Source organism: Erythrolamprus reginae, chromosome 1, assembly GCF_031021105.1.
Source record: "Erythrolamprus reginae isolate rEryReg1 chromosome 1, rEryReg1.hap1, whole genome shotgun sequence".
Lineage (NCBI taxonomy): Eukaryota > Metazoa > Chordata > Lepidosauria > Squamata > Dipsadidae > Erythrolamprus > Erythrolamprus reginae.
In genome coordinates this window covers 302480297-302500994 of record NC_091950.1, presented here as the reverse complement: position 1 = coordinate 302500994, position 20698 = coordinate 302480297, and the positions used below count along the sequence as shown (strand labels likewise).

The 20698-nt window shown below is 39.4% G+C and overlaps 1 protein-coding gene across 2 annotated transcripts in view; it reads left to right on the top strand.

Moving 5' to 3' along the window:
* Positions 1-20698, top strand: part of FRK (fyn related Src family tyrosine kinase) — a 68951-nt gene that overhangs the window by 24457 nt on the left and 23796 nt on the right. For both annotated transcript variants that reach the window (XM_070733382.1, XM_070733383.1), the window contains 2 exons: positions 13719-13840; positions 17667-17830. In XM_070733382.1, coding sequence (XP_070589483.1) covers positions 13719-13840; positions 17667-17830 — 286 coding nt within the window. The remainder of the gene's footprint in view (positions 1-13718; positions 13841-17666; positions 17831-20698) is intronic.

Below are 20698 nucleotides of genomic sequence, written 5' to 3'. Positions count from 1 at the left end.
ACCTTCTGTGTGGCCTATATAATTATACCTTTTTGTCTAAGACAACCCAGTACAATCAATACTTTTGCTCTAAGATGAAACCCTCTCATTTAGATCTTGAATTGACTTTCTATCCAATCTGTTTTTACTGGTGTTTTAGAGAGAAATTAAACCTTCAGTACAGAGAATGGGAGATGAAATAATAGAAATGTTGGTTTTCTTTTTGCTTCTTTTTTGGAATTGCTCTTTGTTACTCTTCCCACCCTCTTCCTTATGTTTTCTGCCTTCACCCACTTTGTGATAAAAATAGCTCTACTTTAGTAAGAAGCTTGGGCAGGTGGTAGCGATTAATTTTCTCTAGGTCCCATGCTTGAGAAGCAGAGGGTTGGGTTTTTTTGCAGTTTTTATTTGGCTGCTTCAACTGAATGAGTCATGAGCTTGTGAGTCTATGATTTATAATTTTATCCAGCTAGCTAGTGCACCAGATATGAAAAAGGTGAAGTCAGTGGTGAAATCCAAACTTTTTTGCCACTGGTTCTGTGAGTATGGCTTAGTGGGCATGGCTTGGTGGTGGGTAATGTGACTGGGTGGGCATGGCCACCTTTTAAAAAAAAACTTTAAAAAGCATTTTTGACTGTCTTTCTCCCCAATTGGTAGTTTGTTTCCCTTCCACACAATCATCAATAGCTCACCTTTTATCAAGATTTGTAGGTCTCAAATCTCAGTGTTTGTTTGTTTGTTTATTAGTTTGTTTGTTTGTTTGTTTGTTTGTTTGTTTATTCATTCATTCATTCATTCATTCATTCATTCATTCATTTATTTATTCAATTTTTATGCTGCCCTTCTCCTTAGACTCAGGGTGGCTTATAACATATTAGCAATAGCACTTTTTTTAACAGAGCAAGGCTATTGCCCCCACAATCTGGGTCCTCATTTTACCCACCTCGGAAGGATGGAAGGCTGAGTCAACCTTGAGCCGCTGATGAGATTTGAATTGCTGACCTTCAGATCTACAAGTCAGCTTCAGTGGCCTGCAGTACAGCACTCTACCTGCTGCACCACCCCGGCTCATTTGCAGCAACTGAAGGAAATGCCAGGCCCTTCCTGGAACAACCCGCCTGGTTGCAGACATCCACCTGACCACCTGAAACACAGTCATTCACTTTCTTCACCCACCTGAAATGAAAGTGAATGGCGGCAGTGGTGCCCTGGGAGGGCAGGTGTATGTCTGCAGCCGGGGGAGGCAGTGGTAAGAGTGGCAGTGGTGGCCCACCCACCACCCAGGCTAAAGAGAAAGAGCCGCAGGCTCCCTGGTGATGTGGATGGGCTTCCGTTCCTTTCATTGTGCTTCATTGGCGGGAAGCAGTGCCGTGGCTGAGCTTCCTTCCCCCAGAGCACCGGATTCCAAAGGCTGAGTTCCCAGAGTAGTGCTGGCGATCAGCTGGGCTTCCACACATGTGCAGAGGGACAATTTTCCATCCTTGTATGTGCAGAGAGATGAGATTTGTATGCTGGCCCTCCCCTCGAAGAGGGGCGGCATACAACTCCAATTAAATCTAAATCTAAATCTAAAATTGGTCAAAAATTAGGGGGAAAAAGGTGGCAGCGTGCATGGTCTGGCAAAGACAACATTGGAGCCATCCAGGCAAAATTGAATAATTGGCAGGCCACTACCAGAGGGGTGCACCGGACCATATTAGCCGGAACCCACCTCTGGGGCAGAGCCAGTCAGAGGTGGTTTTTACCGGTTCTCTAAACTACTCAACATTTCTGCTTCTGGTTCTCCAGAACTGGTCAGAAGCAGCTGAATCCCATCTCTGTAAAAGGCTGAGTTATTTTTTTTGAGATATCAGCTGTTTTCCTCTGACCTTCTTAACAATGACTCTTCAGCATGCATTGGCTTCTCTGGTCTTTTCTTGTTATCAGTGATGACGCTACAGGCCAAGAAAGAGCAAAGTCCACAAATCAAAGGGCGTAAATTATCTGCAAGTTAGCCATTAATAAATTAAGATTCTGCCAAAGCATACAGATAGGAATAATGGCATAAACAATGGGGAGAAGGGAGGGGAGTTTTTATGAGCATTTTATTACTTATCATATTGTGCCATACAACCATTCCACATCATCATCATTTATCATAAAAAGTTCTTGACAAAGAGGAACAGTCCAATCTAGGAAAAACAGGAGAAATGGTTGTGATCACAATTTGATGGAAAAAACAATCTTCCTTTTAAACCTGAACTCAGCCTTTCCATATGGTTACTGAAGTGTATGCTAGTGAGGGCCATTTGACTGTAGCAGGGGTGAAATCCAGCAGATTCTGACAGGTTCGGGAGAACCAGTAGTGGAAATTTTGAGTAGTTCGGAGAACCGGCAGATACCACCTTTGGCTGGCCCCAGAATGGGGGAAGGGAATGGGATTTTGTAATATCTTTCCCCTGTCACACCCACCAAGCTATGCTCACTAAGCCACACCACACCATTTCCATCAAGTCACATCCACAGAACCAGCAGTAAAAAAAAAAGATTTTACCACTGGACTGTAGGATCAGTGGTATTTAGATTGCCTTGTTCAACCCTATCTGAACGAGGACTCACTGCTCACAGTCACTCATGCCCTCATCACCTCAAGGTTTGACTACTGTAATGCTCTCTACATGGGGCTACCTTGGAAAACTGTTCGGAAACTTTAGATCGTGCAGAATGCAGCTGCGAGAGCAGTCATGGGCTTCCCCAGGTATGCCCATGTCACACCAATACTCCGCAGTCTGCATTGGTTGCCGATCAATTTCCAGTCACAATTCAAAGTGTTGGTTATGACCTATAAAGCCCTTCATGGCATCAGACCAGAATATCTCCGGGACCGCCTTCTGCCGCACGAATCCCAGTGACCGATTAGGTCCCACAGAGTTGGCCTTCTCTGGGTCCCGTCGACTAGACAATGTCGTTTGGTGGGTCCCAGGGGAAGTGCCTTCTCTGTGGCGGCCCTGACTCTCTGGAACCAGCTCCCCCCAGAGATTAGAACTGCCCCCACCCTCCTTGCCTTCCGTAAACTCCTTAAAACCCACTTTTGCCGCCAGGCATGGGGAATTGAGATATCTTCCCTGGGCCTATACAATTTATGCATGGTATGTTTGTATGTATGTCTGATTAATAATGGGTTTTTTAAAATGTTTTTAAATTATTAGATTTGTTATGAATTGTTCTATTGCTGTTGTGAGCCACACCAAGTCTACGGAGAGGGGCGGCATACAAATCTAATAAATAAATAAAATAAATAAATAAATAAATAAAATAAATAAATAAATAAACCACTGGATTCACTTAGTGTGGGCAGGTGCCAAGTCAGCATCCCCATAAAATTCCAAAATCTCCTGGTAGATGGCTGTGTTGACCCTGGACTTAATGAAGCACAGAGGGCCAACACCAGCAGATGACATGGCTTCCCAAATCAACACAGACTGTGGAAACTTTTGTATTTCATTTGGAAACCAAGGACCCAGAGTACAGAGGAAAAATGGAGAGGTACACACTGCAAGATGGTTGACGTCCATTGTAAAGTTTCCATATAGTTTGTAGTGATTTGGGGAGCCATGTCATCTGCTGGTGACAGCGAGGGATTAAATTTGGTGAGAGAGGAGAAACAAGCAAAAGAAAGAAAGAGATTTAAAATGATTCAGCTTTGAACTGTTGAGGCAAAGATCCAGAAAAAATAATCAATGGATCATTGACCTAAAATACTGCTGACTGCTCAATTCCAAATCTTCCTTCTTTGTCAAGTGACAAAGCTGCTCCTAAAGAAGTGGAGAAATCACATTTGTTAGATGAATCCCACAGTCACAGAGTATATACCACTAGGTCTCAAAGGTGGTCATGATTGCTATTTGTGATTTTCAGCTGTCTCCTTCATTGACTTTGCTTCTCAGAAGCTGGCAGTGAATGTTGCTAATGGTGATTGTGTGACTCTGGAATTCTCCAACCTTCGCAATAGTGAGCTGGCTCCCAAGCACCTGAAACATGATCATGCGGTTGTGGATATTCAGCCCCATCGTAACTTTGAGCAGTAACTGAATGAGTAGTTGTTCAACAAAGACTATATGTTTTATCAACAAAAAAATATTGGCTTGTTTGACACATAGCAATCTTTGCAAGGCAGAATAATGCCCAACTGCCCTTACAAAAGCAATGTCAATGCCACTGTGATAACTTTTTTTGTGCGGCTTTAATGAAATCCTGTAGCAAGGATTCCTCCTCAGAGAGGAGCTTGTTCCGGATCGTAATGTTACGCATGCCAAAGATTAAGGCATCAGTGAGACAAGCCTCTGGATTATCGAATTGGCATTTAGAGAGAACAGTTCTGAGGCGAGTCGCGAACTGATTGATCGTTCCCCCCTCTGCTTGTGACATCCAGGAGAATTGATGGCGAAAAATTCTAGCTGGCTTCGTAGGCTTGAAGTGAGCGGCTAGCTTGGACAAGAGAGCGTCCCAGGAAACTGAGTTCGCCAGTTCAGAGTCAGTGAGGGTTTCTGCCAGCTCAAAAATCTGTGTGCCACAGTAATTGAGGAAAAGGGCATGCTTGCGGTCTCTGTCGGCATCTTTCATGCCAGCCGCTTCCAAAAATATTTCAAACTTCGCCATGTAGGCTGTCCAGGTCATTCTTTCTGGGTCGAAGAATTCAAGTGGCTGGACTACCGACGGAGTAGCCATGATAGCACACGGAGGGTCGGTCTCCTCGTCGCCAATGTAATAACTCTCAAAGCAAGGTTGAATCAAGCAAGGTTTATTTCGCTAACAGGACAAGGAAGTCAATTCAGTCAAGAAGCAATGGAGTGTTGAGAGCTCTATACAATGACAGTTCTCCTATTTATACAATCTAGCCCAGCAACAGGCAGTTTTACAAAGATACATTTTAAGCGCCAAAAGAAGGCAACCAATCAACATGCAATAAACAAATCTGAACTTTTGACTTTTACCCTGTCTGGGTAGGTCACCCAGGCAAATATCTAACAGGCACCCCAACTGGACTGAGATCATATAGTTTTAATCATATAGTTTTAATCATTTTAGCAAAGCATCTGGAGTTGCTGACAGAAATGTGTCTATTTCTGTCAGTTTCTGGATGCCAAAACCTCATCTCATTTCACTTGGCATCCCTGACTATTTAGGAGGCAACGAGCTGTGCGCGCAGGCTCTTAATTGGTTAAATATGTATCTGAAAGAAACACAAAAGGTGAGTCAGAAGAATGGATTCAGTGTTATGTATGGAAGGACCAACGTCAGGAGATGCCTAGAGAGGCTCCATACAGGAAGTGTCATGAGAACAGGAAAGGGCACCAGGAGAGGGGCGGTAACCTAGCGACCGGGGAAAATAAGGGATTACCATTGGTTCATTCCTCAGCCAGCTGGCAGTTAAATAGGGGAAACCCGAGGAGGTTTGACAGTTGAATACTGACTGTTGTATTAAGGAGATGCCTAGAGAGGCTCCATACATAACATTCAGCTAAAGAAAAAAAAAAGTGTAGCATTAAAAAATGCAGTTCTTCGGTGGGCTCTTATTCAAATATTTAGTGATGGAAATATTCATGTGGTGTTTACATATTAACAGAGCTGACGAGAAGGGAAAAGCGTAGAATACAATTACAACCTGTTCTTTCATAATCTGGAAATGTTTACAATGGGCATTATTTCAATCTGGAGGAAGAAATGGTTCTGCTGAGTTCTGAGATAAGGTTTCCTCCTTTCTAATTTTTTAAAAGTTTGGTTACTATATCACAGCTTTTGAATTGGTCTTTAAAGATGTAAAAAACCCTCTCTTTTCATTACTTTTATGAATGGTGAAAATAAATAATTTTACAATGTTCAGCTAGTGGCAGACTCTTTGAAACAGATTTTTTGTCTTGCTGAAAAATAAATGAAATATACAAAATCATATGGTTTGGTTCTGATTTTCCTTTCAAACTTTGCTGTTACCAAGCTATTCAGAAATGGAAGCAGGAACTGAAAGATTGAGGGTGTGTAGATTGAAAGATGATGTAATATGTAAATAATATTTATATAATATGTGTATATAATTAGCAATGTATGCTGAGCACGTAAGATGTTTGTGCTATATTTTAGCTTGTATGACAGAGATAAGGCCATGCCAACTTCCTTTTAATATTTTTTTTCTAAAAAAATAACAGCAGTTGCAGTGTTCAGTATAAATACAGATGTCCACTCAATCTTCTAAATAGCTCTGCCATTCATTTTATTAGAACTCAACAATTTAGACTTTTCTACCAATAGAAGAGAATATTTGTAGCTCAGGGTTGAACCTTTGTGCCTTCTGAGCTTGGTTGTTTTCTTGTAGATGTTTCATTACCCAACTTCTCTGTTTTGACCCTAAATCAAGCCAAATCAAATATGTATTATGGTCATGGACCAGCATAATCTACCAATGGTATTATTCCATTTACTGTGTAGAATGCGGCTGGCTTTGTAAGAACACAAGAATCACAATGCAAGCATTTGTAGTCCAGACTTTTGTTTCTCACAGTGACCCACCAGATATCTCTGGGATCCTTTCATGTAGGACATCCTTTCTTTTTGTAGCTTTCTTGCAACTGGTCTTTAGGGTCCTCCAACCAGAAGATAATACGGTCTAATTATTCTTGATAGACTTATTGTCCTGGAATACATCTAGTTTGGTATTACAACTATCCAGGTTTGTGGCTGTCACAAGAATAAATTCAACTGGCTAGCTATGTGTTGTATGAAGAAGGGGTTCTCCCTTCAGTCAGCTTCACTGAATACCTTAGTATTCAGTCTTAATATTTTGAGAGAAGAAGAAAATCTTCTCCCTGACTATGCATGATTTTGTATACCTCCGTCATGTCACTCCAAGGTTCCAAGAGTAAAGCTAAAGAATCCTAAACTGTCCTTTCTCCAGTACAATTAAATCTCAAAACCTGTCAAAATTATGATTCATTTTCCCTTTTCCAAACATCAGCTTTACAATATTATAAATAAACAAAAAGGTGTGTTGCAGTTTGTTCACCACAAAGTGTATCTTTAAATCATAAGATGCGGGGAAGTTAGAAACTACTTACTGCATTAAGGGTGAAACCAATGATCTTTTATCTTCATTTAATCCTTTAGTATTTCCTCATTCCTCACCTCACCTTTTAATCAATAGCTTGATTAAAGAAACAAATCATTGTTATTGCGAGGGCTTATAATTGTTATTGCAAGAGCTTCACCTTGGAATCAGGTTTCAGTTCATGTTTCTCCTGCAATCTAAATTTGTTGAAGCCCCTTTAGCTTTTTCACAGGTTATTTTCAGGAAGGTTTGACTCATAGGATTAACATTTTGACCTCACTATTTCTATCTGTGAAACATGAATTACCTCATTACTTGAATTGCAGAAGTATTTAGCACAGTCCATCGAGCACTATATGGAATTTTATTGATTAACTAATATTAATTTGATCAGATTTGTAGCCCATTTTCCTTTGCAGAGGACCCTCATGGGAGCTAACCAGAAAAAAATAAACATAAACAGTTACATTTCAATTAAATAAAAAAAAATGGAGGAAAGCAATTTGCATTTAAGTTGAGTATAAAGAAGACAGGAAAAAGTCATTTGCAATTCCCAGAATTCTAACCTTGCCAATCTAACATTGTAAATTCCATCTGAAAATAACCCAATAAATGTGAGTGTGTCTATGCATTTATGTACATGAATAAGTTACGTGCTGGAAGGAAATCACACTCTAAACAAATTAATACTATGAAGTCCTAACTGATGAAAATGAGTTGCCTGTAAAAACCCAGTTTATAAAGTGAACTGATCCCCATCCCCATATACCAGTGATGGAGAACCTATGGCACAGGTGCCACAGGTGGCACGTAGAACCACATCTGCTGGCACATGAGCCATTGCCCCTGCTCAGCTCCAATGTGCATGTGTGTGTCGGCCAGCTGATTTTTGGCTGGCACAGAGGGTCTGGGAGGGAGTTTTTGACTTCCAGAGAGCCTCCGGGAGGGAATGGGGGAGGGTTTGGAACCTGGTGAGGGTGAAACCCAAGCCTACTGGGCCCACCAGAAGTTGGGAAACAGGCCTCCAAAGAGCCTCTGGGGGGTGGAGGAAGCTGTTTTTGCCCACTCCAGGCATTGGATTATGGGTGTGGGCATTTGTGCATGCGTGATAGCACACACGCAGGCTCTTTTGGCACCTGAGGGAAAAAAAGGTTCGCCATCACTGCCATATAGAACCATACCCAATGAACAAAAGCATGAAAATATGTTCATTTCTCTTCTTCAACCACAAATTGTGAACAAGAAGAAGAAATCAAGAAAAAGGAATTAGAAGTTTTGTGGTAAGGGAAAGCTGAAGCACCGTAAAAAAAGGAAAGAGAAAAAGATATTTTAGGTATTACAAAATGGGTTGACATTCAGTAGTCAAACATCTGCTAAGGCGCAGCATGTCTTCAAAGGCATCCATGATTATCAACAATGAAGTCTACAGCCATTTGTAATTCCTGCCTTACTGTTTGTTTTCAACAGTCTTCTATTCTTCTCAATGAATGCAACTGCCCTGCCCTGTTCCAATTCAGAGGTGGTTATTTAGGCAAAACATAGGTTGTTTTCACCAAGCATCATACTAATTATGTCAAATCATAACAGCCTAGCCTTTGAAGAAAAGTCTGGACTTCTTCAGTAAAAGGGAAAAAAAGCATACTGTAGTTTGAAAGCTTGTTCATAACAAAGGGACTTGAAAAATGAGACTATATATAAAGACACTCTCTTGCTCACTTTAATGTCCAGATTTATTCGTATCAAGATCAGTAGTCTCTCAGACAAACCATTAGACCACAGGCTGTTTAGTTGGTAAGAGTAAAAATCAACCCTCTTGAAAAAAAAAAAGTCTAGAAAACAAAGGGCAACCAGGACAACTCTTTCATCAATAGAATCAAATCTCTGTATCATTCACCACTTGGCATCGTCAGTTGGTTTTATATGGTCTAACATTTTTGAAATTCCTTAATAATACACTACACCAGTGATGGCGAACCTATGATATGGGTGCCACAGGTGGCATGCGGAGCCATATCTGGTGCATACAAGCTCATCTCCAGCATGCATGTGTGTGCTGTCCAGCTGATTTTTGTGTTGTACATAGGCTCTTGGAGGGTGTTTTTGACTTCCAGAGAGCCTCCAGGGAGATGGGGGAGGGCATTTTTACCCTTCCCTGACTTCAGGGCAGTCTTTGGAGCCTGGGTCGGGCAAAAAAGAAGCCTATTGGGCCCACCAGAAGTTGGGAAACAGTCTGTTTCCTGCCTCCAGAGGGCCTCCGAGGGATGGAGGAAGCTTTTTTCGCCCTCCCCAGGCATTGAATTATGGGTGTCGGCATTCGTGCATTTGTGATAGTGCGCGTATATGCTCTTTTGACACCCAAGGAAAAAAAGGGTTCTCCATCACTGCACTACACAGTAACCAAGTGAGATAGAAGGAGCTATAATTCCAATTCGTCAATTTTCCATTTACCAATAACACCTCTATCTTGTCTGGATTTAATTTGAGCCTGCTCACTCCCATCCACTGCTTTCTTTGTTGATATGTTTATGTGTGAGATTTATATCATGCCTTTTTTTTGTTCAGCAACTCAAGATAAATACTGTTGTGTCTAGAGGACAGTTAGGCCTTGTATCCGCCCCATATTCCTTGGGCAGGAAAATACTGCAAGGTGATTGGTTGGCTCAGCCTGGCAACCTGGTATATATATAGCTGCCAGGCACGGCCATGTTTGTCTTGTTTAGTTCTGTAAACAGTTACTTCCTGTTTAATAAAGAACCGTTACTTACTACAATAGAATAGAATAGAATAGAATTTTTATTGGCCAAGTGTGATTGGACACACAAGGAATTTGTCTTGGTGCATATGCTCTCAACGTACATAAAATAAAATATACATTTGTCAAGAATCATGTGGTACAACACTTAATGATTGTCATAGGGGTCAAATAAGCAATGAAGAAGCAATATTAATAAAAATCTTAGGATATACGCAACATGTTACAGTCATACAGTCAACATGGGAGGAAATTGGTGATAGGAATGATGAGAAAACTAGTAGAATAGAAATGCAGATTTAGTAGAAAGTCTGACAGTGTTGAGGGAATTATTTGTTTAGTAGAGATTGCAGTCTTTCATTCCAGCAAGGATCTAACATATACAAAACATTCCCAACTTCTATTTTGTCCTGCATTTGTATCCCTTTGAGATGGGTTTAGCTAAGAGAGACTGACTAGCCCAAAGTCATCATGGGGGCATCTGTGGGGGATGACTAGAATCTGGAACTGTTTTTCCAATACTCGAATTTCTACACACTCAAATTTTAATCAAAATAATCAACTGCTGTTTTATTGAAGTTAGATTCAAAGCATAGCAGTATGTTTCAGCATAAGGCTCTCAATGTCTCCTCTCATTCTACCTTACAACAGTAGAATACACAGCATATCATAGAATACTTCCATTACTTCTTGAGGCTAAATGCCTTCTTTGTCATGCAGACCAGGGGTGGGTTGTTCTAACTTACCTCACTGCCAGTTTGCTTCCTCCTGTGCCATGTGGAGGCACATGCATTGCACGCAGTGCAGTCATGCATCACACAGGAACATACACGGTGCTAAAAATTCAGCTTCTGTGTATGCAGAGAAGCAAAAAACAAGATGGCAGAAACTATTGTATTGCCCACAAGATCATATGCTGCAACGTCCTACCTGTCAATGATTACTTCTGCTTCAACCGCAACAACACAAGAGCACGCAACAGATTCAAACTTAATATTAACCGCTACAAACTTGACTGTAAAAAATATGACTTTAACAATCGGGTTGTCGAAGCGTGGAACTCATTACCAGACTCAATAGTGTCAACCCCTAACCCCCAACATTTCTCCCTTAGACTATCCACGATTGACCTCTCCAGGTTCCTAAGAGGTCAGTAAGGGGCGTACATAAGTGCACTAGTGTGCCTTTCATCCCCTGTCCAATTGTCTTTCCTTTATCTCATATATCATATATATTTTCTTCCTTTAATATATCTTCTCCTCTATTTTTATATTTTTCTTTATATATATTACCTCATGTCTATTCTCTTCTATATGTATTGTGTATTGGACAAAATAAACAAACAAACAAATAAATAAATAAATAAATAAATAAATAAATAAATAAATAAAAATAAATAAATAAATAAATAAATAAAAAAATATGGCGTCACCAAGAGAGCTGGTTTGGGCTGTGGCCAGCTGCCCATCGCTGTCAGTTTGATGAGCGGGGGACAAATTCTGCTACTGGTTCTATACAACTGGTCCGAACTGGCAGGAACCCACCTCTGATGCAGACAATTTAAAGACTTGATGTACAGGAAGTCCTGAGGAGTTGTTTCTTCTTTATGCATATTTTGTCTACGTCGGAGCAGGGGAGATACAGTTGTATGAGTGAACATCGAAAATGTGTGTGTGATTATGTCTCTCTCTCTGTGTGTTTTGAGAGAGAAGGATATATATAATACACACAATTCTATAATGATGTGCATAAGGAAACAATGGATATGTAAAACTAGATTAGCTCCATCTAGTTTGCTTTAATTTTTTTAAAAGCTAATCATTCTTTGTTTTCTCTAGGCTGGGGTGGCCAATCACTTTTTTGATAGGCCTTCATTCTCACGAGGTTAGTATAAGATAGGCAGGACTAAAATAAAATGAGAAAAATCCAGACATTGATATGAACACTTTTTTGTTTCTCCCCCCTCTCCTCCCCCTCCCCCTCTCCCTCCCCCTTATTCCTTATTAACTGAAAAGAGAACTTAAAATTCTCATTTTTTTCTCATGGAAAGTGATCATTAAACCAGAACCACACAATAAGGAAATCCAATTTAAAATGTATTAAAATTAATGTTCCATGAAAAATTCCAATGAAAAATTCAGTCTTCTGAGATCATTATTAAAACACACAGAAAGTGTCTAAAAGAATTAAAAAGTTCCCCAATGCAGTAGCCCTACGTAACATGGAAAAGATTAACACAGAAGTTTATTTTTAAAGAGGTCAGAAGAGAAGGAAATTTGTAGCAGAGCACAAAATAATTATTCAAGACACTTCAAAAATAAAATTGTCTCTCTCCATCTTGAGATGCCAGAAACTAAAATCCAACAGCAGAGACTATTGTTAAGACTCTAATTATTTTTTATGAAGCAATATCTCCTATGCAGACCCCATTGTTTCCGGTGACTTGCCAAAACATTTTGGTAATTTTTTTGGTTTCTGCTTGTGAATTGCTGCTTCTCTCAAAATTGACACCATCTTCATTAACAGCTAGAACAATAAATCATAATTCATTTATTCTCTGTCCTCCCCTTAATTGTTCCATCTTATCCATCATTCCATTCCAATAAGCAAAAGCCATAAATTGGTCCATCATCCCCCCCCCTTTTTTTTTCTGGTCCACCCCCCTCCCAAAGTTTGGTTAATTTTCATTAGTATTTTTCATATTCATTGGAGCATTAAAGGTTAAGCTTTTTTTTTTTTTAAAGAGAGAGAATACTACAGTAGGACGACAAAAGACTAGTGCTATTTCATTGGATTGCTATTTAACATAACAAAGGAAATTATATTCTACAACATTACAGATACCATTGGAAATCTCAATGTTCCTTTGTGAATAAAGGCTATCATAAAGTGTTAAATTTTAATACAACTTGGTAAGAAAACTCATTAAAAAACTTATGCAAAGCTAAATATACAGTATTTACCCTAAAACAATTTGAAGTCTTCTCATAATCCTTTCTACTCATTTCTTTTAATTAAAAGTAATTCTGTTTAGGCATCCATTGTTCTATAACAGACTAGGATAATGCAGAGCTAAATTGTTTTATTTTCCACATTTAATTCCTTATTTTAATTTAAAGCGTTGTATTGTCTTTCAACAAAATATCTAGCTTTCATGATCTCTTGCAGCTACAGAGGGATTGATCATTTTATCAGCTTTATTGCAGTGATTTACTGTCCAAGAGACTTGTCACTAACCTATTTATAGTTCAGTGATCAGCATCCATAAACTGGGAAAATAGCAGAACAACACGAATTATTATAAGGCTATTATTTAAAAAAAAGGGCTCAGCAGGCTTTTTTAAAATAACAACCTGACCTCAGAAATAGTTTTTTAAAAATTTCCAAAATACTGTGAAAGAAAAAAATATTTTTTGAGGCTTGAATAAGATACCTTTCAGGATATCTTTTTGAAATCAGATTAAAGACCTTGCATAACATTACGGCATGAGTGTCTACTTCTAGGCTCTTTAGTTCATGTATATTTTTGGGGAAGAGTAATTGGTGATATAGCTGATGTGATACTGATGCACATAGGATAAGACAGTGTTTCACAGTGTTTCTCAACCTCACCAACATTAAGATGTATGGACTTCAACAATTCAAGGCTGGCTGGGGAATTCTGGGAAATGAAGCCTACTTGCTGAGACTGAAAAACGGAATCAGATAAGTTTCTAAATACTGTTGTATGTTCATTTGTGCTGTTCCAAGCCTGTATGAGGAAGGACTTCCTGTTTGTATTATTTCTTCTTAAGATTATACTTCATAGGTAAATAATTTGTTCAGAACTGGTCCTTTGCTTTAACATATGATTCTTCTTGTAACTTCTTCTAGTTTCTGATTACTAATTACTAATTCTTTCTTTTTTAGGTGGTTTTTTGGGGCTATTAAACGAGCAGATGCCGAGAAACAACTCCTTTATCATGAGAATGAGACAGGAGCCTTCCTAATCAGAGAGAGTGAAAGTCAAAAGGGCGAATTTTCCCTTTCAGGTACCTTCCACTTTTCTTATCATAAAAATGTTTTTCCTTAGTTTGGTTTAGATAAACTGGCAGCTGTTGTTGATGATCACATATACTTTTTATCTGGTGAGTGGGTGAGTCTTTAGAAGTACACATGCATACAGATTTTAATGTCTATGAATGAATACTTTTGAGAAGCACTTGGCGAGTCTGTTATTTCTTAGGTTTTTAGTAGAGCATGCTTTTAGCAGAAGGGTTTTTGGGTTCCTGTGAAGAAAAAACTGGCTGCCAATCAGTTTCCGGTCACAATTCAAAGTGTTGGTTATGACCTTTAAAGCACTGCATGGCATTGAACCAGAATACCTCTGGAACTGCCTTCTACCACACCAATCCCAGCGGCCGATAAGGTCCCAGAGAGTTGGCCTTCTCCGGGTCCCATCAACCAAACAATGTCGCTTGGCGGGCCCCAGGGGAAGAGCCTTCTCTGTGGCGGCCCCGGCCCTCTGGAATCAACTCCCCCCGGAAATTAGAATGGGCCCCATCCTCCTTGCCTTTTGCAAATTACTCAAGACCCACCTTTATCGCCAGGCATGGGGGAACTAAGACATCTCCCCCAGGCTTTTATATTTTATGTTTGGTATGTATGTGCTGTATTGTTGGGGTTTTATATATCTTTTTATTATTAGATTTATTCTATTGTTCTATTGCCTTTTTATTACTGTTGTGAGCCGCCCCGAGTCTTCGGAGAGGGGCGGCATACAAATCTAATAAATAAAAAATAAAAATAAAATTACCTCATAAGCTTTGTGATCTGGGACAGGGAAGCCAAATTATAGAAAACTTAGTTTATCCCAACCTTAACCCAAAATATTATCCCAAAATATATTCCAACCCTTTTGCTTTCCTTTCCATAAGGATACTTGTGGAATTTCCGTTGCCAAAATCCACACAACCATTATATGGCAGCAGCGAGTTAAGAATGTTATTTATATTTGCTGACATCTAGTGGTCACCCATATTATTACGGCCTGGATATTTCTTGATAAAAATATACCCATTTCAGCAAGTCTTCCCTCTTTATTTTTTATTTACACCCCTGCAAGCAGTGAAGGGCTACCAAAATTTTTACCATCACACTGTGGGCATGGCTTATGCAGGACACCCTGCATTTTCTTTCAACATCTTTCAGTGCAAAATGGGTGCTCTGGGGTGGAGTTCCATTTTCGTTACCCCACTGCATCCCCACCCCCATCCGGGCAATAGTTTATCCCTGCCTGCAAGTTAAACTTTATAAAATGATTCATTCCATGAACCTTTTAATCTACATGTAATTGTTGCTGAAGGTTAGATATATTTTTTTAAATCTATGAAGAAGGCAATGGCTACTGCCATATAGCAGAAAAAACAAAACAGAAAGAAAACAAGAGATTTGTGTCCACCAGAAATCAATCTTGACTCAAAACTTTAATAAATAATCAATCCAATTAAAAATGTAAAAAAGAGTCATTGTTGACTTTTGGAGACTTGCTAACAATTCCTGTCAGTTTTCTTTAGTAAGGTATTTTGAAAATGGCTTGCTCTTACCTGCTTCCTAGGATTGAGACTCGAGAGAGAATGACTGGCCCACGCATTGCTGGTTTCATGGGATTAGAATTTACAGATTCTTGGTTTCTAGCCTAATGCCTTAAATGACACCTTAACTAGCTCTTTGGAGAGAAATAATAAACAATAAACGCTATGCTTGTGTATATTTCCTTTTGTTTTCTGACGTCATCTCTTTAATTTCTTTGGCTTACTATGCCTTGCTCTTTTTCTCTGTGTTTTGTAGAACATTGCTTATCTTGATCCTAGTATGAAGTGTATTGAAGTATGATATGCAATAAAAGACACTATAATTCATATATTTTTTTTGCTAACCCTACTTTATTGATGTAGAATGTGCACTTGAAAACTGGAAATAAAAAGTACAGCAGTAGCTTTCCATGACATACACCCTCTTGTGGCAGCTGATGGAAGTTGCATATTCAAGGCATATTTTCCCTTTTAAAAAAAAAAAAAAAAAAGGCTTTCAGATAACTAATAAGATTAGAATGAAAAAAACTAACAGAAAGTAATAATATGAAAAACAGAAAAAAGTAAAGAATTAAGGAGAAAGCAAAGCCAAAAGTGCAGAAATAAAAGAAAAAGAAATGCAAAGAAATTACTCCCGACTTTCTTTTAAAACTTATGGACTTATGGACTTTAAGACTTATGGACTTCAACTCCCAGAATTCCTCAGCTAGCTGAGGAATTCTGGGAGTTGAAGTCCACAAGTCTTAAAGTTGCCAAGGTTAGAGACTCCTGTTCTAGAGATAGAAGAGTAGAGTTAACTCTTTTGCCAACTTTTGGGTGAGCTTTTAAAAACATAAACACATTTGTACTTATTTATTTTATTTAGTTATATTTATTACATGTATACCTGGCTACCTACATTTAGAGCATTAGAGCTTTTCAGCTCCAATTACCTCAACTTCAGACCACCATTACGTCCAACATTCCTGTTTTTAAGTGAAACATTTGTGAAATGAGTTTTTCTGCAGTTTATGACTTTTCTTGCCACAGTTTTTAAGCGAATCACTGAAATTGTTAAGTTAGAAACACTAATGTTAAGTGAATCTGCCTTCCCCGTTGACTTTGCTTATGAGAAGGTTACATGACCTTGGAACACTGCAAACGCAATAAATATGAACCAGTTGCCAAGCATCTGACTGAAAATCACATGTCCATGGGGATGCTGCAATGGTCACAATTGTGAAAAATGGCTATGAGTCACTTTTTTCAATCCCGTCATAACTTCGAACTGTCACTAGATGAACTGTTGTAAGTCGAGGGCTACATGTATTCTGAAAAAAAATGCACTACATGTTGTGTTTGGGCATGGGCCTGCCGTTGCTCCCACAGATGGGAGAGATGCGGCACAAAGTGAGTGCGAAAGCCTGGCTGACAGCCAGGAAGACAGCCAGGAGGATGAGGCCACTGGTTCGCAGGACTCAGCAGACAGCCCAGGGGATTTGGCATGCAGTCCCTCAGACAGTCTTTCGTCCTTGGATTCCTCTGCAGACCAATTCATAGTCATGCATAGCCGAAGAGCTATGCAAAGGAGGGATCAATTATTACAGGTCATCAGAGTAGCACCTGGGCTGGGTGTGGTTCTTATACTGAGGGCTGGGTGTGGTTCCCTTAATGAGGGCTAAAGGTATAAAAGGGAACAGAGGCACAAGGCAAACTGTGGCTGTTTATCTGTGTTATTTTGTGGTTCCTGCTCTGAAATTTCTGTTCCGTGCCTTTGGATTTCAACTCAGCTTTTTCAGGCACGTGGGAGGTGAAACCTCTGGGACTTGCTGTTTGCTCCAAAGATTCAAAGGACTCTTGAAACGTCTCTGCTCATTGCAGGTTGTCTTTGTTTGCTTTTTCCTGTGTTTTGTATGCGGCTGAAGTAAGCCTTGCACTATCATTGTTTACTGACACTAAGGACTGTTTTGAGTAACCCTTTTTTGTTTGTTTAATACAAGTTTGCTGATTAGAAGAGCACATGTGTGTTTGAATTCTTTTCCTTGGACTGTTACGCATTGCCTGAGCCCAGTCAGGCAGAACACTACATAGCCGAATGTCAAAGGCAAAGGCACAATTTTGGGAGTTGGGCCTGGTAGCTGACAGTAGAATAGGAGATCCATGTTTTCTGCAGAGAGTCAAGTTCCTGAAGGACTCAGTTTTTATAAGCCATTGTGAAGGAGGGCTACATGACAGCCTTCTCATATTTCTTTGTAGGTGTTGGAGAAACGGGAAATTACATTTTTGTATCCTTTTATTTTCTTAGTTCGGGATGGAGGAACTGTGAAGCACTACCGAATCAAACGAATGGACAATGGTGATTTTTTTGTGACACGGAGGGCAACATTTCACACCCTGAACGCTTTTGTCATGCACTACAGTAAATCCAGTGATGGACTGTGTGTAACACTTGGGAGGCCTTGCATAAAGGTACAGTATGAAGTCTGAATGTTTCTCTCCTTCCCCTGAAAATCCCGAGATTAGTATTTGATTATCGAGTTAATGCAAGTATGATTCCCCTACATGCTGTGATCATTGCTCTAAGAAATGCACTTAACTGTATCATTCCATTCCTTAGGCATTTCAACATCATATCATTTTGGGCAAATAAATGTGCAATTGAGGTGGAAAAGACGCATGTCACTGTGTGATTTATGAAGTCACCGTATAAACTTATATTGAGATGAAATAGCTAAGCTCATAACTCTTCCTGTCTCTAAGTGGTGCCTAAAAACAGAACCCACAGATCCGATCAGGGTGGTAGAGGCAGTACTTAAACATACTTTAAAGCTTGATGGCTTTCTCCTGCCTCTATCTAGGGATATTTTAATCTTCGAGATACTAAAAGAAACACTTGAACAAAATCATCTATTAGTTGAATATCTGAAGCTTTTCCTACATTATAGATCATTTCAAAAGCAATTTCATCAGGATGTGAATGTATTCGCATTTATTCTTTTGATTCACTGAATCAAAAGAGTTGTTATGAAATGGAGAGACAGCATTAAGGTTAACTCCTTGCATTTTGCAGAGTTGCCCAGTGAATAAGCAAATATGTTTTTTTGCAATCTACTTTTTCATCCACTTTTGATATTTATTTTGCTGAAAACAAATCTGCCCTTTTATATACATTTCTCCTAAGACATTTTTTTAAAAACACATTGTTCTGTAGTGCTCAGAGTTTAACAGTTGGATATAAATATAAATTAGATTGGTTCACATTAAAATATAAATCTGTCCAGGTTGAGAGGGTGTTGTATTCAAAACACACCAGGTTCTCATGCAGTGCAGAATATGCAAGGCTCAAGATTTCCAGATATTCTTGCCCCCCACCTTTTTTTTTTTGCTATTTATCAGATTGATTAAATAGGTTGTGATTTGTCCTACTTGTAATTGTCTAGAGAACTTATTAATTCATATTTTCTAGACATTTTCCTAAAACCCTCCAAAGATGAAAAACCCATAACCTTTGTAGCAGATTATTGTTGTTCACAATCAGCAAGTTACACCTTATGTTTAAATAAGGAAGAAATATAGGTAGCTATTTTTCCCCCATTAATTCCAGTCATAGTTTCTCTGTCAATGGAAAATAGTTCACAATCTTCCCTTTAAGACCATGTAAACACTTATATTTTGTCTCCCTTTTCCAGCTGAACATCCAAGATTTTTCTGCCCTTCAGCTGACATGTCCTTAAAACTTTAGTTTCTGTTATCACTTTTGTTGTCCACACTTCTCACTTTCAAAATTCTTATTTAAATGTGGTATCAGAATTCCAAACTGTACTCTAGTAATCTTGCCAGGGCAGAATTTCATGTGCCTTTGACCTATTATTTCTTCTTGAAACACCCCAGAACTGTATTTTAGAACTATTTCACACTATTGACAGCTTGTTGTTAGTGACCGCATCTATGGCTGCTCTGATATAGCCATGAATTCTTGTAGGTGTGCTCTGTTATTGTTTTTCCGCTGAATATAATACCCTGTCTAGCTCCTTGTTGAAAGTCATATATCATTTTATGAATAAAACAGCCTATAATAAAATTAAGGGGAAGCCAGCAACAAGGTACATATAACACGATAGCCAGTGTGTAGCCTGGAAAAATAAATCACAATAAGGTCTATGGAAATTCTCAAGTCATCCAGGTCATCGTTGTCCCATAGGTGCTTTTTAAAGAGGCAACTGGACTTTCTGTTTTTTCTTTGAAGATGTTTTGTGTTGCGTCCCGGCATTCGCTGGTAACAGCCTGGGACACGTCTGTTTGGCCCTTTGCAGAGTGGGAGACTCCAGACCTCCCTATTGGTCACCCCGTCTGACAGCTGCATATAAATGAATGGTCAGATCATGGATGAGGAGCTTTTTTTGCTCAATTTCATGTTGTTGGTCCTTCTTGTTGTTCTGCTGTTGCTTTGAATACAAAAGGGTTCTCTCCATTCTGGCCGCCTCATTTTTCTTGGTATTTGGGATGCAACATTTTGCTTCTCACCCAAGAAGTTTTTTCAGCTCTGGCTGGATGGTGGGGAGAACTGAAGAAGCTTCTTGGATGAGAAGTGAAACATCTTCAGAGAAAAACCACGAAGACCAATTGTCTCCTGAAAAAGCACCTTTGGGACAAAAGTACAAAAAGGAACTGTTGGAAATACCACACTGTATGCGGAGCTCAGGTTTGGCTGAAGCTGGACAGTGCTTGCTTCTAAGAAAGCCATGGATGCCACAAGGTGCCTTTGTTCTGTTGTCTTCTTCAACCACTCTTGTTGCCAGTGTTAGATTGTGCAGGAATGAAGAGGTGAGACGTAGGGACAGTTCAGCACCTTTTATTGCTCTCTAGCAGAAAGCATTACGGAATGCTGGCAGGCTGCAGGGAAACTACTTTTATAGCTGTAGCTGGCTGGCCATTGACAGCAGTTTAATTCTCCCGCCGATTGGATGTACCAATCAGCAGTGGCTATGCAAATTCAGTTCACGTACAGCTGTACGTAACAAAAGTTAAAAGGTGAAAGAGGGATTCCTTCCAACAGTCTGGCCTCAAAAGGGTAACATGATGTCAATTGTTTAAGGATGAAAGTTTAGCACCAGTGTTCTGAATTGATCTAAGAGATGGATTAGTGGAAGTGTCACCCTGTAATTGCACTGAACGGACTCTGGCTACAGAATGAGTGACGATTCTAAACCATTTTCAGTGCATAATGGGCTTTGCCATAAGCATGTTGCAATAAGCACAATGCAATAAGCAAAGCATGCAATGATCAAAGTAGAAGTAATTGCCAGAGGATTACTTACGTCTCAGGAATAACACAAT